The 27,485-nt window shown below is 42.8% G+C and overlaps 2 protein-coding genes across 4 annotated transcripts; one reads left to right on the plus strand and one right to left on the minus strand.

Moving 5' to 3' along the window:
- Positions 1 to 885: 885 nt before the first annotated feature.
- On the minus strand, positions 886 to 7,241 carry cfap53 (cilia and flagella associated protein 53). 2 transcript variants are annotated; one of them, XM_080875166.1, is made up of 8 exons: positions 7,025 to 7,241; positions 5,989 to 6,218; positions 5,274 to 5,447; positions 4,596 to 4,899; positions 4,142 to 4,360; positions 2,660 to 2,876; positions 2,398 to 2,500; positions 895 to 2,320 (listed from the first exon to the last, which is right to left on the minus strand). In XM_080875166.1, the coding sequence occupies exons 1-8, from the start codon at positions 7,091 to 7,093 to the stop codon at positions 2,071 to 2,073; spliced, it is 1,566 nt and encodes a 521-aa protein (XP_080731292.1). In that variant the 5' UTR covers positions 7,094 to 7,241; the 3' UTR covers positions 895 to 2,070. The 2 variants fall into 2 exon arrangements, with proteins under 2 accessions (XP_080731291.1, XP_080731292.1); XM_080875165.1 differs by lacking the exon at positions 5,274 to 5,447 and having other exon boundaries at positions 886 to 2,320.
- LOC308392222 (scavenger receptor cysteine-rich type 1 protein M130-like) lies at positions 7,229 to 26,912 on the plus strand (the record flags this gene model as incomplete). Of its 2 annotated transcripts, XM_080875163.1 has the most annotated exons (13): positions 7,229 to 7,367; positions 11,030 to 11,134; positions 19,034 to 19,066; positions 19,173 to 19,460; positions 19,580 to 19,885; positions 20,288 to 20,593; positions 21,797 to 22,102; positions 22,180 to 22,461; positions 24,609 to 24,914; positions 25,003 to 25,287; positions 25,457 to 25,774; positions 26,130 to 26,212; positions 26,308 to 26,912. In XM_080875163.1, 13 exons carry the CDS (start codon positions 7,229 to 7,231, stop codon positions 26,413 to 26,415), a joined length of 2,865 nt encoding a protein of 954 aa, XP_080731289.1. In that variant the 3' UTR covers positions 26,416 to 26,912. The 2 variants fall into 2 exon arrangements, with proteins under 2 accessions (XP_080731289.1, XP_080731290.1); XM_080875164.1 differs by lacking the exons at positions 7,229 to 7,367; positions 11,030 to 11,134 and adding an exon at positions 14,747 to 14,828.
- Between the last annotated feature and the right edge of the window lie 573 nt (positions 26,913 to 27,485).

Genomic DNA, 27,485 nt, shown 5'->3' on the forward strand with positions numbered 1-27,485 from the left:
ACAAATCACTGTTCAGTCCTGTGGTCAGTCTGTGCAATAGAGACACAGTTAGTTACACAAGAAAATGGACAGTATAAACATGTAAGCATTTTTTACTCTTTGACTCTACAAGCGTAGCTGTGCATGATTCAGAGCTTTGGATGAGCTGATTTCTTTCACCAGTTTTCAGAGGTGTGCTGAGGAACAGCAACAAGTGTTTCAAGCTTACTTCTTAGCCATTTGGCAGCTGCCATGTTACTTTCTGTGGGACCAGAAGCAACCATATTTAGAGGAAAGGGTGGAGTTTGAAGAAAAATTCACTGAGGTCAGAGATCAGGTGAGCAGTAGACTCATTTTGTCACAGAGTTCTATTCAGTCAGACTCCTTTTTTACTTCTTTTTCCTGCATAGTAGGAGTAATGCAATGCTTCACTTTACTGACCTATATGCTGTGTCCATCTTTGATATACAGTTTATGTTTGGTTTACAAACATGATCAGGTGAAACAAAGATGAACTGAAATAAATGAAAATATTGAGTTAAATATGTTGTTCAGGTGAGTTCAGGCATGCAGAGACCGTTTTTTTTAAAAGTCATTTTGAACTTCAGGTGATTGTTTTGCTATTTCTCAGCATTCTTAAAAAAAAAACCCAAAAAAACCACTGTGGTCTTGCTGAGGTGTTCATGTTATTCTGTCCATCCCACCTCCAGCTATGATGTAATGATTAAATGATGCAGAGTTTATTTGTGCTTGCACAAGTTTACCCATGAAAACCTCAGCATGTGTCAGAGTGTGTTAGTGTGACATTTCCTTAAGATGATGATTGAAAAACTTTATTAACACAAGCAGCAACAGTATGTTGTTAGTAACAGACTCTAGTGTACATTAAATACTCATTAACTTCTCCAATTAGTGATTTGTAACAATGATGTAAGCATATGCAAAGTGACAGCATTACAGTAGGGCCGGATTAAACGCTAAGCATGGCCCCGGGCAAAGAGGTGGTTTTGGGCCCCGCATAAAGGGAACGTTAAAGGAAAACTAGTGTGAACGATTCTTGGACTGACTTAATGGAGTCAGGCTTAGGATCTTAGGATCGAGACATTTTCATAGTGTGTAATCCAAACAACACAGCAGATTATTAATGACAAATATATGAAAAAGAGGCCGGGTACAAACTCCGCCAGAAGAGGAGGTCACATGTCTACCAAAGGTAATGCAAAAGCCATTTGGAGCGATCTTCAAAAAACAGTCAAATAGTTTTATCCATTTATTCTGCTTAAACCTCCCATCCTACCTGAATATAGTCATGTAGGATGAGGTTCGAATAAAATAAGCGCTTTATAACGAAGAACCAATATGCTGCTAATAAACAGAAAAAGAAAGGTGAGTATGTGCACCTTCATGTTAAGTGTTACCTGTTCATTAAATACATTAAAGACGTGATGCTTGCTGAGCTGGAGCTTCATCCGGAGAGTCTTCTGTCAGCAGCTTGCAGTGATGTTCATAAAGAAGAGTCATTTATAATTATTAGAGATGGTTTACAGTGAGTCACCCAGTTACATCAAACTGCTGCTGTTGCTTATTTTCTTTTTACCACATGACGATTCTTTCACAATAAAAGACTGAGATGTTTTGTAATGTGGCTCTCTTCCCTCTCCTTCAGTAAATATTACCCAACAGAGAGTGTGAATCACAAACAGGCTCCTCTGACATCACCCACCCCATCAGTCACTTCACAGTGAAGCATTTAAAGGGCAAACCAAAGCAGCACAACTCTGTCACCTACTTCAGGTGTTTATTATCATGATATAAATAAAACTGCTTCAGAGAACCGCTGTTATTAATACCAACATGAGCTTAGGTATTAAGTGTTATTTTTCTGTATTCCAAACTTTTTTCAGCTGTGATTCAATTTCTTTAAATTTAAATAGTCTGAACAGCTTCACAGAAACATAACCAGACTAAAACTTCTCTTGAAATCACTCTTTTTAATGAATTTTGTGTGTTAAATAAAAGAGAAACATCCAAACAAAATACACGTGGAGGAAACCTGATACACACCCCGTCCCCCAATTAAACTGTGGAGGTTCAGTAGTCTGTAAGCCGGGTCTGGGGTGCAGACCTGGAGACCTCCACTCTCCTAAAAGGGTGGGTGCCAGCACTGTGGGACATAAATCTGGACAGTATGTGCTCTTTCTTGGTGCTGAGGAGCTGCTCCAGCAACAGGCCCTGCTGGTGCTCCCGCTGCTCCTGAGCCTTCAGCTCTGAGTGGAGCTGCTGCTGCTGCTGCATCTGAGCACGGAGGTCGGCTTGGTATGCTCCAGCTGCCTGCTTCTGCCTGTGGGACGGACAGACAGTAAGTCAGACACACGGATATCAGACACACGAACAGCACTCGGCCGTTTGCTGACCTACCGTCTCTTCTCCTCCTCCTCCTTCTGATTCTCCTCCTCGATAACTCGCTCCAGCTCCTCACACTCCTTTTTCACCTGGGCTTGTTTCTGCAGATTAGCATACACTGGAGTGCACAGACACACACACACACACACACACACACACACACACACACACACACACACACACACACACACACACACACACACACACACACATTAAGTGAGCATTTAAACACTGAAACGATTAAAGAATTCAAACCGAAGTATAAAAACTGCCTCACATTTGTTCTGGATCTGCAGGTGCTGCGCCTCCATCACCTCCTCTATCAGCCTCTTCCTGGCCTCCCTCTCCAGCCGGCTCTTCTCCTCTCGTTTAGCCCAGACCTCCTTCAGCTGCTCCTCTATCAGCTGCTCCATCTCCTCCTCCTCTTTCCTCTGTCTCTGCAGCTCCTCGAACAGATACTCTCGGTACCTGCGCTGCTCCTCACGCAGCTCCGCCTGAATGCACACACACACACACACACACACACACACACACACACACACACACACACACACACACACACACACACACACACACACACACACACACAAGCATGCACGTGGTAAATCAGATGAGTGCGTTCTCGTGTTCATTCACAAGTGAAAACCTTTCTCTTCGCTGCTGAAAACTGCAAATACTGTTCTCCATCTTTTATCTGAATTTCTTGATTCTCATCACCTCACAAGAAATACGTTTTATTTACATTTTTTCCAATTTTGAAACATTAATTTAATCTTTACTCTGTGTTAGACCATACTGATTAACTTCAGCTTGTAGGCAGCTTCAGGTCCTTAGTAAATGTCTGACCTGCTTCATCAATGTTCACTCTTGTGTCAGCTACAGCTGACTGCAGTGCTCTGAGGCCCCCTGCTGGCCTGAATGAGGAAGTGCACTCACTGTGGCTAACACTGCCTGAATATTTTCATTCCTCCACTGAAGTCATTTGAATTTGTCTGAGAGGATCAGTGCTAAGAATCAATCTGTCACTGAACCATAGAAGGAACAGCACAGAAAACTCATCCACCAATCAAATAATGTTCATTCATCTTCTGAGTGCTGTTCCTGAAGTTCAGGTCTCAGGAGCAGTAGTCAGACCCCCCAGACCTCTGCAGTGTGTCCTGTGTCTGCACTGAGGCCTCCTCCCAGCAGGAGATCGAACACTTAAACCCGGTCGTGTCTGAGCCTCCTCATTCCACCTCAGCCTGATCCTTTTGATGCAGGTGAACAGCTCTCAGCTTCATTCTTCTGGTCTCTACCCAGAGCTCGTGGTCAGCTTTACTTTTACACTCAGTTCTCTTTTATTACCAAAGCAGTCTATCATAGCATCCACCTGCAGTCTGCTGCGCCGTCCTTCTCTCACTGAAGAACAGGAGCAGAGACACTTATAGCAGAGTGCTCTCTGACCTTTTACAGCTGAACACATGACCTCAGACATGTTAATGCTATTTCCTGCCATAGTGCTAGTTTGAGGCCATCCCTTAATCAGATCAGCAGAACTACATAATCGGCACAAAAAAAAAGAAGTGGTTCACAAACTCAGTGATAAAAAGCGCCCTGACTGAAGTCCAACAGCCACCAATCTAAGTCTGTGAGCATCCTCGAGAGGACACAGATCTCATCTTGTGTTAAACCCCAGTGTTACAAACAAGAGAACAATCATTTATAGAATTGATTTTACATTTCCTGGCTCAATCCGGCCTTGACGTTCAGGTTCTCTTACCTTCCTCTGAGCAGCTCCTTGTTTCTCATCTATTTCCTGCTTGAGCAGTGCCTGCAGGATGCTCATGTCCAGCTCCAGCTCCTCGCGCTGCTCCCGGGCCAGGCGCTTCATCTTCAGCCTTAAACCATGGTCCAGCAGCCGCCGCTGGCCCTGCTGTGCTTGGAGCTTCTGCTGCTGCTCCCGCTGCTCCTGCAGGAGGCTCGTCTGCCGCTGCTGCGCCTGCACGCCACACAGTTATCATACATTCAGTTACCACGTCTGCCAAATGTGCAAAAGGTGAATGTGTCACAGGTGAATGTGTATGAACAGGAGGCTCCTGGGCATGCTCAGAATGACCCTTTAAATCATCTTTCAAGCATCAGAATGATCTGCAGTGGTTGTGTGTGTTTGTGAGCTGTGTCTCCCCCTTGTGGTGATTTGAGATGAGTGCGACTGTAATGACTGAGGAACAGACCAGAAGCCGGGCTTCCTCTTCTTTCAGCTCCCTCTCCCGCTGCCTCTGCTGCTCGGCCGCCTCCATCTGCCTGCACAGGATGCTGCGCTGCTCCTCGTTCCTGTGTCGCCGGCTCTGGGCTCGAGCGCCCTCCAGCTCCTCTTTGGCTCGCCCGTCACCCGCCCACAGTTCAGAGAAGAGCAGGTCCTCCTCCTGCTGCCGCCGCTGTTGCGCCTGCCGGCTCCTCACCTGAGCGGTTCGCTCCTGGGACACCTGCTGCTCCGTGAGCCTGCTGCAGATGCTGCGCAGCTCCTCGCACTGCTCCCTGAGCACAGCAGTAACCACACAGCTGAGACTATTCATTAAAAATTAAAAGGATTTTCTGATGTTGGTTACAGGACTGCATCAGCATTTTAAAGTCTAACTTTCTGAACTTGTTTTTAAGCAGCTTCAGTTCAGGTAGGCCAAACTAGCTTCCTGCCTCGAGTTGTGCTCCCGTTTAACTTGTTCCAGTGTGAATCAGTAGTTTGAAATGAATTCCTTCAGGGGAGTTCACTGGCTCCAATATTAATGATTTATCTTGGGAATGTTTGTAATTGAGATGAATATTTGTAACTGTTTTCTGCTATTTAATTAAAGTGAATCACCATCTCTATAAGACATGCTGCGGTGGATGTTTAGGTGGAGGGTGCAGGGTACCTAAACTGCTGCTCCAGTTTCTCAGACACCAGCTGCTGTCGCTCGCTCTCTCTCTTGTGTCTCAGCGCTTTGGCTTTCTCTCTCATCTTTGCCTCTTTCTCTAATGTTGTCTCCTTTTTTTCCTCCATCTCCTGCAGGAACTGCTGCTCCTCCACCTCCAGCAGCTCTGCCAGCCTTAGGACACGATTGGGTGAGAAAGATGTCACAGCAAGCACAGACTGTAAATACTGTATCCCACCATCCACTCAGCACCCTCCTCTGTCACACCAACCCTCTGCATGTCCTCCTTCACTACATCCATGAACCTCCTCTGAGGTTTTCCTCTCCTCCACTCTGCTTGCACTTTCTTCTTCACATCTTGTGCACCCTTGTACATTGGATGGTTGACCCCAGATATTTAAACTCATCCACCTTCATCTGCTGCTTGCATGTTTATCTTTCCACCTGTGTGCTTATTCCTCTTATCTCCAGTTCTTCTCTCATCTCCAGGCTCTCCTCCACATGCTCTCTACTCTCACTACAGCCGAGGATTAAAACTATGATGCATTATTATTCTGAGCTTTAATAATCTCTGATTTTAGGTGGGATACTGGATGATGAAAACCGGTAAAAAGTCACTTGATTAGCAGGTACTAAGGTTACATGTGTGTTGTGTAATCAGAGTATAAAGTAATCTGAGTACTAAAGGTGCTGTGGGTGGACTTTGTCATCAAACCTGCGTCTCCTCTGCTCGACGTCAGTCTCGTGCTGGCTCACGGCGGCTTGGACTCCCCTCTCCACGGCTCCTTTCAGGAATCGCTGCTCCGTGTCTTTCAGCCATGACGTCTTGATGTTGCAGCTCTGTTGGTACTTGGAGAACTCCAGCACTTTGTCTCGGGCCGCGTCCTGCCTCTGCCTCTGCAGCATCAGCTGCTCTGCAGGCCTCAGAGCAGGAGGCCGGGCTCTCTGAGACACCACACAGATCCAGAACAACAACCACACAGACAGAAACTGACATCAGTAACACTGCAGTACTGTGAGGAGTAGTATTCATATTTTCTACTCCACCATGGAGAGCCTTCTGTCCTACTGCTGCACACTCTGGTTCAAGTGCTGCACTTTGGAGGACAAGAGGAAACTGCAGCGGGTGGTGAGGGCAGCAGAGCTGGCAATTGGCACTTCACTAACCCCCCTCAGAGACATTTATCCTGGCAGACTTCAGAAGAAAGCCAGCATCATCCTCAAAGACCCCTCGCAACCTGGACACTCACTCCCACTTACTTACGCTATTGTGTATTTCACACGGAGAGATGCCAAACTGCCTTTCATTGTTCTTGTAACAGTGACAATAAAGAGCTATTCTATTCTATTCTTTTTTAATCTAATCTATTCTATTCACTGTAACTCACAAACATATCTTACGCCACTACTCCTGTTTAGTTACGTTGCAGGTTAATACTGAAGCAACGGCAACTATAATACTTTATAGATTTACTCTGAAATAGGACACTTTGCATAGTAAATGGTAAATGGACTGGTGATTATGTAGCACTTTCTTCTCTAAGAGATCACTCACAGCGCTTATACCTTCACACTGCAGAAATTGTACTTTTACTTAACAGCAGTATAAGTGCTATTACTTTAAATGTTGCCTTTACACCGCTGCATTCTGTTGTACTTTTACCCTGCAGTAAATTTACCTATTTACCTTACTATTATGGACCATTTTTACTAAAGGCGTGGTGCTGCTTCTTTGTTGGTGTCCCTCTTACCACAGCCACAGAGTGGGGCGTGGGTCCGGTGATCTCCCTGCACCTCGTTCTCCTCTGACTGAGCAGCATCCCGCGGGATTGGGCTCTTGGTGTCCGGGGGTCTGCCTCTGCTCTCCGGTTCACGACTCTTCGTTTCAGCTCTCGGAGCTCCGTAAGTCTTAGTAAAAAGTTAAAACACAGAGGAGACCTTCGCTTTCCGTTACCATGGAAGCAACAAACAGAGAAGACGTAGGTCACAGCTCACTGTATGCGCATGCGTCACCGCAGCCGACATGCTGCTCCGGTGCATCAGCGTGGGCGCCGTATTTTTCCGGGGCTGCCCCGCCCCCTAAAGCACGAGAGTGTAAGTTTTGGAGTTTTTTTTGTAAGTTCTTTTTATTTAAAACGTTTTTTTTTAAGTGAAAAAAGGTTTTTAAATCATAGTATGGTAATTATAGCACAAAGTTTGGTTTGTTTCAAAGTCTGACTTAATGCGAATCGTTCAGATCGTTCTGCCTCCTCTCTGCACACCCACGAATAACCCTCTGCAGGTCGGCAGCGACACTAAACTTTATTTGTTACTGTGAGTCACCTCAGCCCCGTTTAACACTTTTGATACTAAGGTAATTTCGATGATTTAGATGATTCGACACAGTGAAATATGTGGTGATATATATCACTTCCATCATCTTTCATCAGTGACTTAAATTAAAACCCTTATCTTGTTTTTCTTTGCCTGACATGATCCACAGTCAGCTTTGTTTAGTGAAAAAAATTTATGAAACATTTTCATAAACTATTATTCAATACTGGAAAGTTCAGTAAACTTTACTTGAAATTAGGTTTAATCCCCTGTAAAATGTGATGTGTAGAAAAATGCTGTCTTTAGTTTTACGAGTAATGCACAGGAACGTCTCTATGTTTCAGCAATTCTTCTAAGTCCATAGCCTGAAATCACAGCCAAATACGGTGTTCACAAGAATGAACTTTTAGAACTTACAGATAGGCCTGTGTGCCACAAAACATTACTGCAAAGATGAGAACACTTCACTCTGAGTGACATTTAACAATACACTGACTTGTTTTTCAGCTTCACTCATAGGCAGGATGTTTTTAATTTTAGTGATACTGATCAGACAAGAGGAAGCAGTCCAGGTTGGAGGTTCACTTAAAGCACTTAAGTAAGTAAATGTACACAGTGGTCCTATCGACGTGCTCATTCAAGACAGTGAACGTGGACAATATGTCCTCATTTTCTTAACAAAAACTCATTGTTACACACAGGTGCAACATAAAAGTGATGCACGTAAACTGATTTGTACGTTTATCATTTCATGTTCTCTTTAAAATCCACCAAGTCAACAGTAAACAGCTGACGGTTAGCTTTAGGGTTGGGTGTGACTTAAGTCACAAGGTAAAAAAGGGAGATTTTCAGAAACTAGAACTTTGATTTTAAACTGAGTCTAAGATATTTTGGCAACTTCTATTTGAGTTTAATAAACCCAACCACTTCCCCTAAACCTATCAAATACCTGGTGGATGTGAAAAGGTTATTTACGCAATCATATACTGATATATGACCCTGGGAAACATAGTCATGATTGCATTCACATTCAGCTTAACCCAAAGAAATGGGTTTTGTGGTTCGGACTCCTTCTGACATTTCTTTGGAGGTGGAGGAACATCACAGTAATTGCTTAAAGGAGCTTCTTCGACATCTTTAAGAGTTCTAAACAAATGTCTGTCCTCCTCCAGAAAATCTTATGTACGCAAACGCGCGTTGTAACTTCTTATCTTGTGGGCGTCTTTTATTTTGACAGCGCATGTGCACCTGCGGATCACTTATGTGCAGCCCTGTCTATAACTACCTAAGTTATTTAAAAATTATTATCATTTAATTTACCCCCCTTTCCCAGCATCTTCACACTAATAACCCTGCACTTTGAAAAATTACCTGCAGGTGTGTCAAACATCAGCTTTTCTGTAAGTTGGCCATATAAGCAGGTTGGCATGCCACGAATCAAAACAGCAGAAACAGAAAAAAAACTCTTCAGTCCAACTCCAGACTTGTTTTATCGACTGCCTGATTTACACTGTTTTAAGTTTTGTGTGTTTACATTTAATAGCAACTTATATTTGTATCTGTTCATCACCCTGTGTGGCACCTGAGGGTCCAGACCACCGGTCAGAAGAAACCCAACTGATCCTTCTCCTGGAACCCTGAACTGGACATTAGTGTGGTTATCAGAGTAAAACAGTGAACATCATCCTGAGCTGCACTGTGGTTTCTTAGCAAGCGTTATCACTCGTAGCTGAAATGAGCTGTAATCCGATGAGAGCATCTCAGTGAGGTTGTCATGGTAACTCAATGGCAGCAGCAGTGACGTTCAGGTGGGACACTTCTGTGTGGATTCTCGATGTTTTTCCCTGTGCTTGTCCTGGTTCCTTCCGGAGCTCCAGTTGCTCCTGCATTGAAGGTCATGCTGGGTCACTGCTGCTGGTGTGAATCCAGGATACGCTCACATCAAACACTCTTAATCTCAAGAGTTTCAATTCCTGTTTAATGGAGAGGTTAAAAACCACAGCCCTGTAATCTGACAGCAGCTTCTTATCAAATTACAGGTTATCATCAATTTTCTTTAGAAAATCTCCAAATACAAACTTTATCTTTATGTTGTTCAAACAGGAACAGAACTGTGAACCAGCAGAAACCAGAAACAGATGAAACTGCTCTGCCTCACTGACCCCTCATGACGAGGTCTGACTAAAGCGGGCTAATATTTCATGTGCTGCACGTGAGCATCTTTCTGTGTGAAGGAAATGAGACAAGCTTTTCTTCATTTAAATATTCTGCAGTTTCTATAAAAAGGCTGTGCGATCATTTTCAGTGGAGTGAAACTCAGGGAATAAAGTAAAATAAATAAATAAAATGATGGATTATAAGAGAACTAAAACTAAGAAAGGCAAAGATTAGAATTAGGAAAACTAAATGAGGCATAAAATAGAAACTTGAATGATGTGAATGAAGAACAAACCATGCAGAAAATATAATAATAACTAATGACTAAAAAACATGCTTATGGATAACAGGTGGTTTTGTCAGAGGTCTAGGCGTTCACTCTCAGTGGGTGGAGTTCCTGTCCTGACGTCTTGATGCATTCTCAATCATCCAGGAACCCTTTTTGGGTTCCTGTCCTGACTGTGATAACAGCGCTTTCTGCTTATCAGTCATGCTCATCCTCCTCCCACACACTCACACATTCACACTGCGCGCGCACACACACACACACACACACACACACACACACACACACACACACACACACACACACACACACACACACACACACAGTTTAAATAAAAGAAGTGCTACATTAAAAACAAATCATCAGATCCAGAAACTGTGTTCACTCCTCAGTTACAGAGGAAGAAGGAAGATTTCATCTAGTTGTTAGCACACAGTTTCAAGACCTGCATTACGGTGCACACTTGTGTATTTGTGAACTTTTACCTAGCATGCATATACCACTAAAACAATACCATCAGTAGGGTTAAACAGTTATAAAGTGCTTGTAGCTTAGGCGATAGAGCAGGTGATCTATTTATCAGAATGTTGGCGGTTTGATCCCTGGCTGCTCTGTCTGCATGCCAAATATCCTTGGGCAACATACTAATCCCGAATTGCTCTCTGATGCATGAATCAGAGTTTGAATATTAGATAGTAGGAAGTGCTGGTAAAAGAGTCATGTTGTATAAAGTGCTTTGGGTGATCCAGCAGAGTAGGAAAGCGTTATAAAAGCGTGAGCTTTTCCCCCCTACCATTTGAAATGACCACAGGTGTTTATACCCACAGGTAAATGAACAGTTTATTATTTGTAAAAATAATTTCTGTTTTATGGGTTATGTGATAGTTTCCAACATTGCAGACAAAAACAAACACCCAGGAAATACTGAACATGTGTCAGTGAGGTAAGGCCACTTCCTATTCACGATAAAAAAGTAAATGTGATTGGTCTCTTCCTGCAGGCAGATACTTACTGAGGACAGCAGGTTTGATGATCAGAGCAGCGAGCAGGCAGAGAGACATCTACCTGGACATGGATCACCTGCTGCTGCTGTTGTGGAGCTCAGGTAGGACTGGTTTAAACATCATCTGTAAGCTTTCACTGATCTGACTGGAGGATTTCACCAAACGGCAGTGAGAAAATTATATACATTATGATTTTGCTGTATGTGTGTTTGTAAGTCCCTTATCTCATCCTAGACAAGTGGACCAATCATGATGAAACTTTGAATAAACATTGCTGAGGCCACTGTGAGTGCCAACATTATGATGTACACAAATATTTTTCATGCAATTGTATGTATTTGTACATCTGACAGGTCAAATGGTGACATTATGATTTAGTATTGTTCTGTTACATTTACCAGTATATACTGTAAATCTTCTGTCATAAGCTCATCTTATAGTGACTGTAATGCTTTGTTGACTTAATAAACCCCAAATTACATGTAGAAATAAAATTATTAAACTTCAATATTTCTAACATGTTTAGTGTTTAAACAAGCAAAACCCACATGAATGAAACACAGAGAACATTTAAACATATACTTACTAACATGAAAACCCATGAAACATTTTATTTAATCCCAATGTAGAAAAATGCATCATTCTTTATTTACCTAACCCCAAAGCAAACACCATGCATAGCACAGAGGTTTGCTGGTACATTTAAACATTTCTTTAACCAAATAGTTTATTAAAAATAACTGTAACATAAACATTAGAAATCTCAGTGTAAAATTTGGTGAAAAACTAAGTTTAAAAAAATTAACCCTTCATAATACGGCTTGTCACTAAGGACATAATTGCCCTGTAATTAAAAGGAATTTTTATGTATTTTCTTAGAAGTTACAAAGTAATTATATTCATATAAATTGTATTATTTAAAGGTAGGGACACTAAAATAAGGGGGTAAGTCAGATTACAAACATAAAATGTACTGTATAAATAATGAATTATTGCATTAGTCTTTATTAATGTGTAAGTAATCTTACACAACACATGAGTAATTTTTAGCATAACACCATATATTTTACAGGAAATGATAAATCATACTGTAACTAATTTTAACTGCAGCATAATTTCATGGTAATTTTGTGCAAAGACAATATTTCAGCATCATACTTTGTAAGTATGGCGTACGGAGCGGATTAATATTGCCTTTTTATGTCTTTATTTTAAAAACTTTTTTTACATGATTAATTTGTCTTAAAGATTCTTTAAGGTTTGTTTGACGCCAGATACATTTTGTGTGTGTGTGAAGCAACTGTTTTAGATGCTGTCAAAATAAAAGTTGACATGGATGATTCATTTTTAACATACTCTTCTTGTCACTGTCACTGACTCAGCTCCTCAGACTGGTCAGAGCTCATGGGAACAGTTTAAACTTAATAAAGATTAAAGAAATCCGTCTATCACAGTTTAAAAAGACAGTTGGTAAAAACACGATCAGTAACAATTTCAGATAAGCACGTTAATTGAAGTTTTAGTGCTCAGGGTATGAAATTAACTAGACTCAAGACTTCTTTGGTTTCCAAATCTCTATTACATGATAAAAAACGAATTATAAATTCAGATTTGAATGGGTACTTTTGTTCATTTTTCATTATTTGCATCTTTCTCTCGTAGATTTTGGCTTTAACGCACTTTGAACAGGCTCACACACCAACATGACACACATACAAACACCCATACACTCTGTGATGGCCAAACCCGTGGCCACACTCTAAAGTCGGTAAATTTTGTATTTTCATTCTTCATTTGAACATAGTAATACATTTTAGTTGCCAATAACTTTATTGATTGGTTTGGATACATTTGTTCTATTTGTAAGCGCGCACATTTAGTTTACTTATGTATTCATACTACTTCATTTCTTTGCTTTCTGACCAACCTTTGTCTTTTTATTTCTTACCTGGTATCATCCCTGGGAGTTGCTGGACAAAAGATGGTAGCCAGGGTTTGAAACCATTAAATATGAAGGAAGATAATTGGACCACACCACCACTTCCTGCTGAAGGGGAGGATGTGTATTTTCTTTACTTTAAAAACAAAGTATTTGTATTTAATTAAATATTTGAGTTTAGGGTTTAATGGGGTTTTTAATTTTCTTCTTTAGTGTTTAGTTTATTAACAAACTAGATTGTACTGCTTCGTTTTTGATTTATGATTTTGTTTTGTTTGTTACCCCTCATGTGTCACAATGGTCTGATCAGCCATTCTACAGGGAGTGCAGAATTATTAGGCAAATGAGTATTTTGTCCACATCATCCTCTTCATGCATGTTGTCTTACTCCAAGCTGTATAGGCTCGAAAGCCTACTACCAATTAAGCATATTAGGTGATGTGCAGGCACGTGCAGAGGGGGGGGGGCTAGACGGGCTTGAGCACCCGCCCCTTTCCTGATGGAAAGGGTAATGTGATGTGGGCAAACCAAGAAGTTTGCCCACATTACTCCTGTCCTTGCTGATCTGCACTGGTTGCCTGTCAAATATCGTATTCAATTTAAAATTTTGTTGTTTACTTTTAAAATTACCAATAACACTGCACCAAGCTATCTTAAGGAACTTTTAAACCCATATGCTCCTGCTAGGGCTTTAAGGTCTTCCTCACAGTTACTGTTGGTTCAGCCCAGATCTCGACTGAAATCTAGAGGTGATCGATCGTTTGCTCTAGTTGCACCGGAGCTGTAGAACAATCTCCCGATTGGCATCCGGGCGTCTGATTCTATTCATTCTTTTAAATCACGGCTAAAAACATATCTTTTTAAACTTGCCTTTTCTACCAGTTAAATGCTGGCTTGCTTGCAGTGACCTATTGTATTAAATTCTCTGCTATCTTTCCATTATTGGTGTCTTTTATCATGGTGGTACAGTCTTACCTTGCTATAATCTATGTGCTGCAGTTTACTCTTATTGGTGGCTTTTATCTGTGAACATAATCCGTTACTTTTATGAATTTGATGTTAATGTGTGAACTGTTTTATTTTTTATTGTTTTATGTAAAGCACGGTGGCACGGTGGTTAGCACTGTTGCCGCACAGCAAGAAGGTCCTGAGTTCAATTCCAACATCAGGCCGGGGTCTTTCTGTGTGGAGTTTGCATGTTCTCCCCATGTTTGCGTGGGTTCCCTCCGGGTACTCCGGCTTCCTCCCACCGTCCAAAGACATGCAGCTTGTGGGGATAGGTTAATTGGATAATCCAAATTGCCACTAGGTGTGAATGTGAGCGCGAATGGTTGTCTGTCCCTGTATGTAGGCCCTGCGACAGACTGGCGACCTGTCCAGGGTGTACCCCGCCTCTCGCCCTATGACAGCTGGGATAGGCTCCAGCGCCCCCCGCGACCCTGAAAAGGATAAGCGGAAGCGAATGGATGAATGGATGTAAAGCACTTTGGTATGCCCAAGGCTTTTAAATGTGCTCTATAAATAAAGATTGTTGTTGTTGTTGGGTTCCCAAAGTGCCCTTTTGTTGAGGCAACTTTTTAAAAAAAAAAAATTATTATTATTATTTTTTTAATGTGTGTGTGCGTGCGGAGTCCTGTCTGTGCCCCTCAACAATAATATTTAACTATTAATCACAGTTTTGCTAAATAAAAGGATCTGGCTTGCATCAGTCACATGATCACATTTAACCAATGATCGCCCTTGACGGCAGAACGCGCTGGTTACGAGCTCACAAAGAGCACGCGCATTTGTTGCGGTCCGGAGCTGTAGGAGAAACACAAGTTAACTCAGAGACACAGACTGATGCGACAAAACCAGTAAGTAGGTGTACAGCGTACACTGTAGTGTGTAGCACACAGGAGTATCAGCTTATTACGTACACGTTGGTAAGCTGTCTTGTTGCAACTGACGAACTGAAACAAACGAGCGTGCTGTGTGTGCAACAGCGTGACAAACATTACCTGTCCTTTTATTAACTGCACAAGTAGTGCTGGTCATAGCTGCTGGCTACCTGTGTAAGGCTGTCATGGGTCTGTAGCTCTGTCACCGTTTTAGGGAACATATTTAGTTTTAAAGTATTTAGAACATATTTAGTTTTAAAGTAAGTTTCCGGGCTTTTCCTGCCTTTCTGGAGGGATTATATTTCACTAAAAAACGATCTAATATGCATGTCCACATAATTATGCATTATAATAATATTTTAAAAAACACACGCTGTATTTTAAAAAACATACATTAAGAAGCAGATTATATTAGATTTATATTTTAAATAAGACAAAATTTGGATTTTACAACAGTAAAATGATTGTATCTCTACAGTTTAAAAATTTAATAAGCTTTGCCCCTGCACAGAGTGGATAGATAGGGCAAGATACTAACCCCATGTTTGCCTACTGGCGGTGGTCAGAGGGCCCGGTGGCGCCAGTGTCCGGCAGCCTCGCCTCTGTCAGTGCGCCCCAGGGTGGCTGTGGCTACAATGTAGCTTGCTATCGCCTGTGGGTGAATGACTGAATGTAGTGTAAAGCGCTTTGGGGTCCTTAAGGACTAGAAAAGCGCTATACAAATGCAGGCCATTTACCATGTACCCATCAGGTAAAACATCGGCGATGTTTGCTTTGCCTTGTTGCCCATATTAGATTCTTGATGAATGTGTGTTGTTGTTATTCAGCCTGGTTCAATGTGCCCCTTTTTAACTTTGAGCACCCGCCCCTTTAAACCTCTCTGCACAGCCCTGATGATGTGCATCTCTGCAATGAGAAGGGGTGTGGTCTAATGACATCAACACCCTATATCAGGTGTGCACAATTATTAGGCAACGTCCTTTCCTTTGGCAAAAAGGGTCAAAAGAAGGACTTGACAGGCTCAGAAAAGTCAAAAATAGTGAGATATCTTGCAGAGGGATGCAGCAGTCTCAAAATTGCAAAGCTTCTGAAGCGTGATCATCAAACAATCAAGCGTTTCATTCAAAATAGTCAACAGGGTCGCAAGAAGCGTGTGGAAAAACCAAGGCGCAAAATAACTGCCCATAAACTGAGAAAAGTCAAGCGTGCAGCTGCCGAGATGCCACTTGCCACCAGTTTGGCCATATTTCAGAGCTGCAACATCACTGGAGTGCCCAAAAGCACAAGGTGTGCAATACTCAGAGACATGGCCAAGGTAAGAAAAGCTGAAAGACGACCACCACTGAACAAGACACACAAGCTGAAACGTCAAGACTGGGCCAAGAAATATCTCAAGACTGGTTTTTCTAAGGTTTTATGGACTGATGAAATGAGAGTGAGTCTTGATGGGCCAGATGGATGGGCCCGTGGCTGGATTGGTAAAGGGCAGAGAGCTCCAGTCCTGCACCGGCGTGCCCGTGCAGCCCCCTCTAGCTTCTGCTCGGTGGCTACTGGGTGACGCCTCGTCTGGGGATCCTCAGCCCTTCCCATGAGGGTGGCACGGATGCCCCTCCGGTGGTCCTCCTTGGGCTCTCGCACTCTGGGGCCTCTGGATGTCTGGGGCCTGGATCTCCTCCATGCCTGCTTCATGCCCTGGGGGACGGGGCTATGGCTCGCTACATCCTCTTGCATACCATTACATGTGGAAACCATTTGAATACAAGCGCGCTGATCCACACAGGTATGCACACGGATGTTCACTGCTCGTAGACTTAAATTACACCTTTCTTGGCTGCTACTTCAAAGCACATTGTGCGCTGTCTGTCCTGCGTGCTGCACAACAACATTGAATTTTTAGTATTTACTGCTGTTTACACTTAGCTAGATTAATGCGATGGTGTTGTGTTTAGTATGTTGCTTTGGGGTTTTTTTTTGCTTGTTTTCTATTCTTCTCTCAACAGGTGATCCAGGAGATTTTTTTTTTCTCCCCCCCTTTCTCACTGTCCCTCTCCCCTTCTGTTTTTCTTTTCCTTCCTCTTTCCCTCTCCCTTTCCTATCCCTCACTCATGTCTGTCCCGTCTGTAACAACTGAAAATAAAATATAATAAATAATAAAAACAAAGGTCGATCAAATGGACCAATACGGCAATGCTACGATGATCCATTTGGCAAAGTAAATCCATTGGGTATCCTTGTTGGTCTTCAGACAACAATTCTGATGGCTAAAGAACCAAATGGGACAGGCCAAAAAAAAAAAAAAAAAGAGAGCTCCACTCCGACTCAGACGCCAGCAAGGTGGAGGTGGAGTACTGGTTTGGGCTGGTATCATCAAAGATGAGCTTGTGGGGCCTTTTCGGGTTGAGGATGGAGTCAAGCTCAACTCCCAGTCCTACTGCCAGTTTCTGGAAGACACCTTCTTCAAGCAGTGGTACAGGAAGAAGTCTGCATCCTTCAAGAAAAACACGATTTTCATGCAGGACAATGCTCCATCACACGCGTCCAAGTACTCCACAGCGTGGCTGGCAAGAAAGGGTATAAAAGAAGAAAAACTAATGACATGGCCTCCTTGTTCACCTGATCTGAACCCCATTGGGAACCTGTGGTCCATCATCAAATGTGAGATTTACAAGGAGGGAAAACAGTACACCTCTCTGAACAGTGTCTGGGAGGCTGTGGTTGCTGCTGCACGCAATGTTGATGGTGAACATATCAAAACACTGACAGAATCCATGGATGGCAGGCTTTTGAGTGTCCTTGCAAAGAAAGGTGGCTATATTGGTCGCTGATTTGTTTTTGTTTTGTTTTTGAATGTCAGAAATGTATATTTGTGAATGTGGAGATGTTATATTGGTTTCACTGGTAAAAATAAATGATTGAAATGGGTATATATTTGTTTTTTGTTAAGTTGCCTAATAATTATGCACAGTAATAGTCACCTGCACACACAGATATCCCCCTAAAATAGCTAAAACTAAAAACTACTTCCAAAAACATTCAGCTTTGATATTAATGAGTTTTTTGGGTTCATTGAGAACATGGTTGTTGTTCAATAATAAAATTATTCCTCAAAAATACAACTTGCCTAATAATTCTGCACTTCCTTGTTTATACCCTTGTATGTCATTTCATGTTTAGGTCAATTATGTATGTTTGGGCAGTCATTTGGTTTGTTAAGTCTGCAGTCTTTGCCTGAGTTCAGTTTTGTTTCTTTGACCTCTTTTATGAGCTCAACATTTATTACTCTTGTAAATATAATTTTTGGGGGTTAAATAAATGGAAACTATATTTTTCTAATAATTCCTGGGACGACTCCTGTTTTTCAACTCGGTCCATCACACACTCATATCTGACGATCAAAGGAAAATAAGAAACTCTGCAAAATCGGTCAATTTGAACTTAACATCAAACTGTGCTGCTCCTCTCACTGTCAGGGGGATGAATGTGATGAGCCATAGAACGCAGGGTAGACAGAGTCTCTTCTCTCACAGATTGACTGCAGAAAATTTAGTTACAGGGAAATCAAGCAGCACAGCTGAAAAACGCACTGAATGGTAAATGGACTGATTCTTATATAGCTCTCCCGGAGTACTCAAAGCGCTGTATACAACATGCCTCATTCACCCACTCATACAAGCACTTCTAAACACAAGTGCAAACTAAACTACATTCATACTCCGATGAACACATCGGAGGGCAACTTGGGGTTACAATCTTGCCCAAGGATATTTGGCATGCAGACTGGGGAAGCCAAGGATCGAACCACCAACCTTCCAATCAGTAGCTGATCTGCTCTACCACCTGAGCCACAGCCACTGAGAGCTCAGCTTTTGGCCCAAAGAATGAGGACAGCTTGGCCAGTGCTTCACATTCTACCCCTGGATGGATGTGGATGTTTCAAAGCGTATGTTTAGAAAAGTAGTTTATTGTGCAACGCTTTTAGTCCGATGTGCTGGGTAATGTAATGGATTCATGCATTCATGAATTCACCTGCCGTCTACCTCCATTACTCCTGCTGCTTTTACCCATTATTGCCTCCACTCTTGATCATTAAAATGCACTATTCATTCCACACATGTAGCTTGCACTTATTGATCTGGCACATCTGGCTTCAAACTGATGGTTTTCTTTGGTTTTCTCTTCAGGAGTCCAAGCTGAAGGGAAACACAACTCAACAGGTGAACAAAAAACAAAACAAAAAAATAAAATACTCAGCAGGAAAGGTTGACTTTAACATTTTCAGGAGTAAATTTCTTTATTGATGGCTCTCTGCTTTCTGTTCAGAGTCTGATGATGTCAGATTGGTGGAAGGACCCAGTTTGTGTGCTGGTACATTGGAGGTGAAACATCTGGGAGAGTGGAGACCAGTGAATGTCATTGACTGGACCCTGAAGGAAGCAGCCGTGGTCTGTGAACATCTGGACTGTGGCTCTGCTGTTGCTTTCGGATTGAAACCGCAGATGCCTGCATCTTTGTGGAAGATCAAACTTGACTGTGTTTGGTCAGGATCTACTCTGAGGGAGTGTGCAACACCAGATAATTCTTATACAGCCCTGATTCTCACCTGTTTGGGTGAGCTTATTAGTGACATAATCTATGTCATTGTGTTTGACATTAATTCAACAGTTTGACACATATGCAAGTTTTCTTAGATGATGGTTTTCAGCAGCAGCATTTTTTTCTTTCTCCAGACTCTGTCAGGCTGCTGAATGGTTCCAGTCTGTGTTCAGGCAGACTGGAGGTGAAGTCTAACCAGAGCTGGTCCTCAGTGTGTGAAGCTGACTTTGACCAGCAGGATGCAGAGGTGGTCTGTAGGGAGCTCGGCTGTGGGCCTCCTTCGGTCCTCCAGGGGGCGCTCTATGGAGAAGTGGAGGCTCTAGCGTGGAGCAAAGAGTTCCAGTGTGGAGGCCATGAGTCTGCTCTCCTGGACTGTAGAAGCTCAGGCTCAGCTAGAAACAGCTGCTCACCTGGCAAAGCTGTTGGACTCACCTGCTCAGGTAAATGGTAAATGGCCTGCATTTGTATAGCACTTTTCTAGTCCATAGGACCCCAAAGCGCTTTACACTACATTCAGTCATTCACACACACATTCACACACTGGCGATAGCAAGCTACATTGTAGCCACAGCTGCTCTGGGGCGCACTGACAGAGGCGAGGCTGCCGGACACAGGCGCCACTGGGCCCTCTGACCACCACCAGTAGGCAAACATGGGGTTAGTATCTTGCCCAAGGATATTTGGCATGCAGCCAGGATGCAGCCTGGGATCAAACCATCGACCTTCTGATTAGTGGCTGACCTGCTCTGCCACCTGAGCTACAGGTAGAAGAGGAGCTGCAGCTTTGATGTGGTTCAAACTCACTTTATTCTTTTACTGATGACTCTCTGCTTTCTGTTCAGAGCCTGATGATGTCAGACTGGTGGGAAGAGCCAGTCGCTGTGCAGGTGAAGTGCAGGTGAAACAACTGGGAATGTGGAGATATGTGATTAATACTGCACACAACCTGGAGGAAGTCACTGCTCTCTGTGAACGTCTTGACTGTGGCTTTGCTGTGGGAATGACCATGTCCCGTTCCGGGCTAGTCTCAGACGATTGGGAAATAAAACGTGATTGTGCTCAGGCTGGATCTCCTTTGAGAGAGTGTTTGAGTTTCTCTGCCATCACATTTTCACAAAAAGGCCTATTCAGAGAACTTAAATGCTCAGGTAAGCAAATAAAAATTCTGTGGACATAAACATGATTTCTACTTGCAGCGGTTGGTGTCATCTAAACATTTGTATATTGATGTTTCCACAGTTATCCTAACTTTAAGCTTACTCAAAAGACACACACTGATCATGAGCTATAACTGGCAATAGAATACAATATGTTCAAATGATTACATTATTTTTCTTAAATGCATGGCATCATTGACAGTGATCTTACTAAAGTTTCTTTAACTGATGCTGTACAGGGAGAACTTAGCTTTCTGCTTTAGTTTTTGTCAGGATGTAATTAAACACATTATTGCCCATATACTGTGTGAAGCTGTCCCCAGGGACAAAAATATACATATGATATAAAGTTTCAAACATATTAACAGGAATAATGTTCATTAAACACACAGCTTATCTGAGGAAAAATAAATAACTTGTATCATTAATTAACCCTACCGTCATGTTGTGTGAAGTTAAAAAATCTAAAAGAATTAGTTCAAAGTACTTTTTTAATATGAAAAAGTGTAATAAAAATATAAAATGATATTTGTTCATGTTATATATTTGTAACTCTGGTCTGCATGTTTATATTACATAGATACATCAAAGAGGAGGTTAAAGGGGTCAAAAACTATTTGAATTTGACTGTGAAACATACTTCACCCAAACCACACACACACCCACACACACACCTACACACACACACACACACACACACACTATTGACCTCGTGTATAAAGTGCGAGAATGAGCGGGTTGTTATCAGTTTTGATGGGGAACTTTTGTGTTTCTGTGGGCAAACTCCACCCACCCTTAGTGGAAATTCAGCAGAAAAGGAGCAAGGCAAGTTTCTGCAAAGGAGTCCAAACAAGACTGCAGCTACATGTTACAAAGTTTCCTTTCAGAGTTTTACAAAATTAGCAGCAAAAGTAAACAGCTGACAGCCCTGGAAGTTCTGGACTCAACTTTGAAGACCATCTTGAGGTCAATTCAGAATCTGATGATTCAACAAAATATTTTTAAAAAAGAACAACTTGTCTCATCTCAACATGTCTCCAGTGCGTGCTGTTATAAAGATGTGTTCTGTTGTTAATGATGAAGTCATGTTGAGTTGTGCCGAGGTTGAATCAGTGAATAGTTGTTTGCTGCCATCTTTTTCTTGTGTGTCTGCTGTCTCTGATCTCTCTGTTTGATCTTCTCTGATGTCTCCAGACTCTGTCAGGCTGCTGAATGGTTCCAGTCTGTGTTCAGGCAGACTGGAGGTGAAGTCTAACCAGAGCTGGTCCTCAGTGTGTGAAACCGACTTTGACCAGCAGGATGCAGAGGTGGTCTGTAGGCAGCTCGGCTGTGGGCCTCCTTCGGTCCTCCAGGGGGCGCTGTATGGAGAAGTGGAGGCTCCAGTGTGGAGCAAAGAGTTCCAGTGTGGAGGCCATGAGTCTGCTCTCCTGGACTGTAGAAGCTCAGGCTCAGCTAGAAACAGCTGCTCACCTGGCAAAGCTGTTGGACTCACCTGCTCAGGTAGAAGAGGAGCTGCAGCTTTGATGTGGTTCAAACTCACTTTATTCTTTACTGATGAATTTATCCTTTCTATTCAGATCCTGTTAGGTTGGTGGGAGGTGCCAGTCGCTGCTCAGGTACATTAGAGGTAAATTATCTGAGGCAGTGGAGCCCAGTGGATGTCTCTGACTGGAGCCTGAAGGGAGCAGCTTCTGTCTGTGCACATCTGGATTGTGGCTCTGCTGTTTCTGTAAGACGGACAAAGGCCACTGGATTCTATCCGCTGACAGTACGCTCTGACTGTGTTAAATCTGGATCTGCTCTAAGGACGTGTACAACATTCATGTCATCTTCCTCCATGATAAAGCTCAACTGCACAGGTAAGCATATCATTTCAATCCAAATAATTTTCTTTATGTGGATCGAATCTACAATTTCTGTCAGTACTTTGTTAGGTTAGAGTCAGGAAAAGAAAAGTGAGGAAAGAAGATGGTAGTAAGGGCATTAAAATATATATCAGAAAGATCCAGCTCAGAGCCAGCTAATGAAGAATGTTACAGACAGAGGGGGTATGAATGACTTCCAGTGGTGCTATGCTATATAAACAGAGAAAACCAAGTAAAGATGTACCCAGTATATCACGAATGGCCACTGAACAGAGAAATTGATAGCAAAAGAAACAGGTGTCCTTCTAAACGCAGGTGGCCAGTCTTGGCTGACACACTTCTATAAGATTCTTTCAGACAGTTGAGAGGCACTGTCATCTGAATGGAGCAGTGGCTCCCATCTTCAAGAAAGGCAACTGGTGGGCATGTTCCAACTTCCGGGAGTCACACTCCTCAGTCTGCCAGTAAAAGGTCTACGCCAAGGGCCAGGAGAAGATTGTCCATCTGTTAGTTGCACCTCAGATTCAAGTGGAACAATGTCGTTTTCATCCTGGTTGTGGATCATTGGACCAACTCTTTATCCTTTTGAGTATATGAAGTGCTTTGAGAGACAAGTTTGGAGTCATATCATGTCCTTCATCCCTTCCACCTTTGATGCTCACCAATTTGGTTGCAGGGCTAACAGGTCTACTGAGGATGCTGTTGCTGCTGCTCTTCATTGTTCCCTGTACCACCTGGAGCACCAGGGGAGCTACACACACCTCCTCTTTATTGACTTTAATTCTGCCTTTTACACCATCCTCCCTCACAGGTTGGTGAGCAAGCTGTCAGCCCTAGGACTCCTATACTCCACCTGTCTTTGGATTAAGGACTTTGTAACACAATGCACACAAAGGGTTACGGTGGGCCCCCACATCTTCTCGACCATCAGCATCAGCACCGGCTCTCCCCAGGGCTGTGTCCTGAGCCCTCTGCCTTTCATGCCGTACACTTACAACTGTGGGGGGGGGGGGGGGGGGGGGGGGGGGGGGGGTTGGGGGTGTCTGCCTACAGGGACGAAGTGGAGTGACTGACAGCGTGGTGCAGGGACAACAACCTGCTCCTGAACACAACCAAGACCAAGGAGATTACTGTAGATTTCAGGATAAGAGAACAGACATTAAACCACTTTTTATCAGTAGGGATGGGGTGGAGATTGTGTCGGACTTCTGCTTCCCTGCTTCACGTCATGGAGGACCTATCCTGGTGTGTGAACGATGCTGCAGAGCTGTCAGTAGGCTCAGCAAAGTCTTTATTTCAAAAGCTGCTGGTGTCCTTCTACCAAGAGCATCCTGTGCAACTGCCACTGTTTGTGGTTTTCCAGATGCAGAACAGTGCAGAGGAAAACACTTAAGGGGATTATAAAGGTTGCCCAGGGGATCATCGGCTGCTCTTCAGCCTCCCTGGATGAACTGCACAGCTCTCGCTGTCTCAGGAAAGCAGAAAATACCATAAAAGACTCTTCACACTCCGCACATAAACTGTTCCAACTGCTGCCATCAGGCAAAAGATGCAAGAGCATCAGAGCAAAGACAAATAGATGAATAGCAGTTTGTACCCTGTAGCTGTTAGGGGACTGAATGACCCATAATTACCTCCATTTTAACCTGACAAGTACAGTGCAATGGATGACATCCTGTGCAATAGTGTTAAATGTACAATAAGGTTTTATTTATTACTGAATGACTGTGTTCTACCTTTTTTATATTATTCTTTTGTAATCATGTTTAAACTTTCATTTCTTGACACTGCAGGGACTGCACCTAATTTCGTTGTACTTGTTACAATGACAATAAAGATATTCTGATTCTGATATTCAAGCATGTGTGGGAGTTTGAGTGACCAGTCTACATGTGTATTATGGAGTTGGAGAAGGCATTCAACCATATTCCTGTGGGTGTCCTGTTAGAGGTGTTTCAGGAGCGTGGGATGTTGGGTCCGTTGTTGAGGGCTGTTTAGTCTCTTTACAGCTGTATAGAGAGTTTACTTAGCATTTCCAGTAATATGTCTGTGAAACACCACGGCAGACCCGGTGACATGTTCCTCTGGTCCCTCTCTAAATGGTAAATAAATTTCTGTTTGATCTTCTCTGATGTCTCCAGACTCTGTCAGGCTGCTGAATGGTTCCAGTCTGTGTTCAGGCAGACTGGAGGTGAAGTCTAACCAGAGCTGGTCCTCAGTGTGTGAAGCTGACTTTGACCAGCAGGATGCAGAGGTGGTCTGTAGGGAGCTCGGCTGTGGGCCTCCTTCGGTCCTCCAGGGGGCGCTCTATGGAGAAGTGGAGGCTCCAGTGTGGAGCAAAGAGTTCCAGTGTGGAGGCCATGAGTCTGCTCTCCTGGACTGTAGAAGCTCAGGCTCAGCTAGAAACAGCTGCTCACCTGGCAAAGCTGTTGGACTCACCTGCTCAGGTAGAAGAGGAGCTGCAGCTTTGATTTGGCTTTGATTTTTTTTTTAAACTCACTTTGTTCTTTGCTGATGACTCTCTGCTTCTGTTAGAACCCGTCAGGCTGGTGGGAGGAGCCCATCGGTGTGCAGGCACACTCAAGGTGAAACATTTGGGAGAGTGGAGACCAGTGGATGTCTCTGACTGGACCCTGGAGGAAGCAGCTGTTGTGTGTGAACAACTGGACTGTGGCTTAGCTGTTTCTGTAGGACATAGGGTAGAGTCCTCAGACTTGCCAGTGTGGGTGATGAGACCTGACTGTGTTCAGGTTGGATCATCTCTGAGAGACTGTGCAACATCAAATGACTCTTCCTCCATTGTGAATATCACCTGCTCAGGTAAGCGCACCATAATCTGTGACACAATGAATAACACTCATGTGTCCAGCGACAGTTAACGTTTTCCATTGGAGTGAATTGAAAAGATTCAAATCCTCCATGGACTACTGAACCTCACCTGACATGACACACCTTTCATTGTTATCTACATCATCTCTGTCTCCTACAGACCTGCTTGTTCAGCCAGTCATTTCTTTGTCCACCAATGACGGGGTCTCTGAGGCCCAGCAGCAGGGGTTTCGGGTATCCAGAAGTTCCAACTTCACCATCAGTTGTTTCATCCAGCCACAGTACCCTGGAGGCTCCTTTCAGCTTACCTTCAACAAAGCATACAAATACACCCAAGCAGCTGTCAATCACTCTGCCCATTTCCTGTTTCCTGCTGCAGAACCCGCCCACCAAGGAAACTACAGCTGTGTTTATCACGTTCATGTTTTTTTTCATAACGTCTCCTCTGAGAGCCGACTGCTGTCTGTCGTTGTCTCAGGTAAGCTGAAGCTGACATCAGCCATCAATATCAACATGAGTTTGAGGACAAAAGGAAAAGAGAAAAAGGAAAAAGACAAACACTTGACAAAACATAAATTTTGAGGTGACACAGCAAAAAAAAATCTAATTCACATGCATATTATAAGCTTCAGTTTAACAAGCAATAAAATATCTGGAGAATAAAAATGAAGATTAATTGTAAGAGTGTCCTTTGCCAAGAGGCAGCAGCGTTAATTGAGCTTGTTAATATTTGTTAGGTTTCAAAGGTAACTGACTCAAACAGGTTTATTCTGTTTTCATGTTGCTATAGCCTGAGCTGTTGGACTCATGATGGTTGTGATGTGTCTGATCAGATCACACAGGTCTTACCGTCAGAGTGATCCTCCTGCCGCTGATTCTGCTGTTGGAGAACATCGTCTTATATTTCTGCTGTAAGGTAAAGAATAAATCTTTTTAGCAGCAGGAATGAAGTCTGTTCATTGAACTGAAGTGAGGAGCGATGCAGTCAGTCTAATCTGTGTGCCACTCCAGAACAGGAGGAAGCAGAGGTCCAGCAGACAGGAGCACACTGAGATGGTGGACGGTAAAGTTGGTGTTTGTGGAGACGAAGGAGCTCATGGAGAACAGGAGGACGTCTGAGCAGCTCACCTAACATCTTGATTAATCTGTCAGCAGAAACACAACTGACCATTATCTCAGTGAAAGATTTTACTTCCCTTTACTAATAAAACTGGAATTATTCTGTAGTTTTTGTACTGTGTTTGAAACAAATCTCTGCTCTTTTCATGTCAGCATGAATACAGTTTGAATCTCACCTGTTCACACATGGAGACAGTTTGTGGTTTTTCTTCTATTTCTGATCGTCACTAGCATCCAGAGAGTCCACAGTCTGTGGGAGGATCTTAGCTGATCAGCTTTCGAGCACAGCCTGAAGTAAATTTTTTTAGTTTGTCCTCTTAGTGAAGCGGAAGTCTTCTGTTTGGGAGGTTAGACACCTTTAGTGAGCTCCCCTCCCCACACCTAGAAGGCATTGAGACAGTTTTGGTTTTCAGTGAGACATTTCTGAATAGTTTGTAGCATCTCTGGGTACTTCTCAGTGGAGATTTCCTTTACCTTTTTTTTTGTCAAATATTATAATAAAGTACATCTGTTCTTGGTTTTGTTTGGGTTTCAGCTTTTCTTTGTAGCTCCAGATTTATTTATTTTTTCCCACTGATTTGTTAAATAAACCCCTGAAACTAAGTTAAAAATATACAATATATATACAAATATTTATAAAAACAAAACTTATTTGAATTCTCTTTTTTCTGAACACCCAGAACTCGATTCTCCAGTTTTTCTTTCTTTATCTCCCTGACTATCCCACTTTAAATACGTTCTTGCACTTCCTTGTTCTATCATGAAGTCTCCATATCATCTAGCCTCTGTCCAGAGGATAGACCAAAATCCTTCTTGGTAGTTTCCTTGAGAACTACAGTTGTATTTTTCAGGTGTAAGGTACGGCTTCCCAGTCATTCAATGACAGTTTGTGTTTTTTGTGAGTCGATACAATCATGATGACGTGTTTTATAAGCTCACATGGCTCACAGATGGTTAGATGGGTCACTGCTGTGTATTTATGTGTTGACCTGCATGGAGCTTAACACTTCTTTATATTACTTTTTTAGCTGACACACAAAAAAACTCCAGAAAAAAAATCTTCGGTCCCT

The sequence above is a fragment of the Rhamphochromis sp. 'chilingali' genome (genome assembly GCF_963969265.1).
Source record: "Rhamphochromis sp. 'chilingali' genome assembly, chromosome: 2".
Taxonomy (NCBI): domain Eukaryota; kingdom Metazoa; phylum Chordata; class Actinopteri; order Cichliformes; family Cichlidae; genus Rhamphochromis; species Rhamphochromis sp. 'chilingali'.

Excerpts from the sequence above, each read along its gene's own strand:
- cfap53 (XM_080875166.1), bottom strand. The coding sequence starts at position 7,093 with ATGCTGCTCAGTCAGAGGAGAACGAGGTGCAGGGAGATCACCGGACCC. Across the intron at positions 5,448-5,988 it reads GTCGAGCAGAGGAGACGCAG|GCTGGCAGAGCTGCTGGAGG; the intron begins GTTTGATGACAA and ends TCGTGTCCTAAG. Across the intron at positions 4,900-5,273 it reads AAACTGGAGCAGCAGTTTAG|GGAGCAGTGCGAGGAGCTGC; the intron begins GTACCCTGCACC and ends TGCTGTGCTCAG.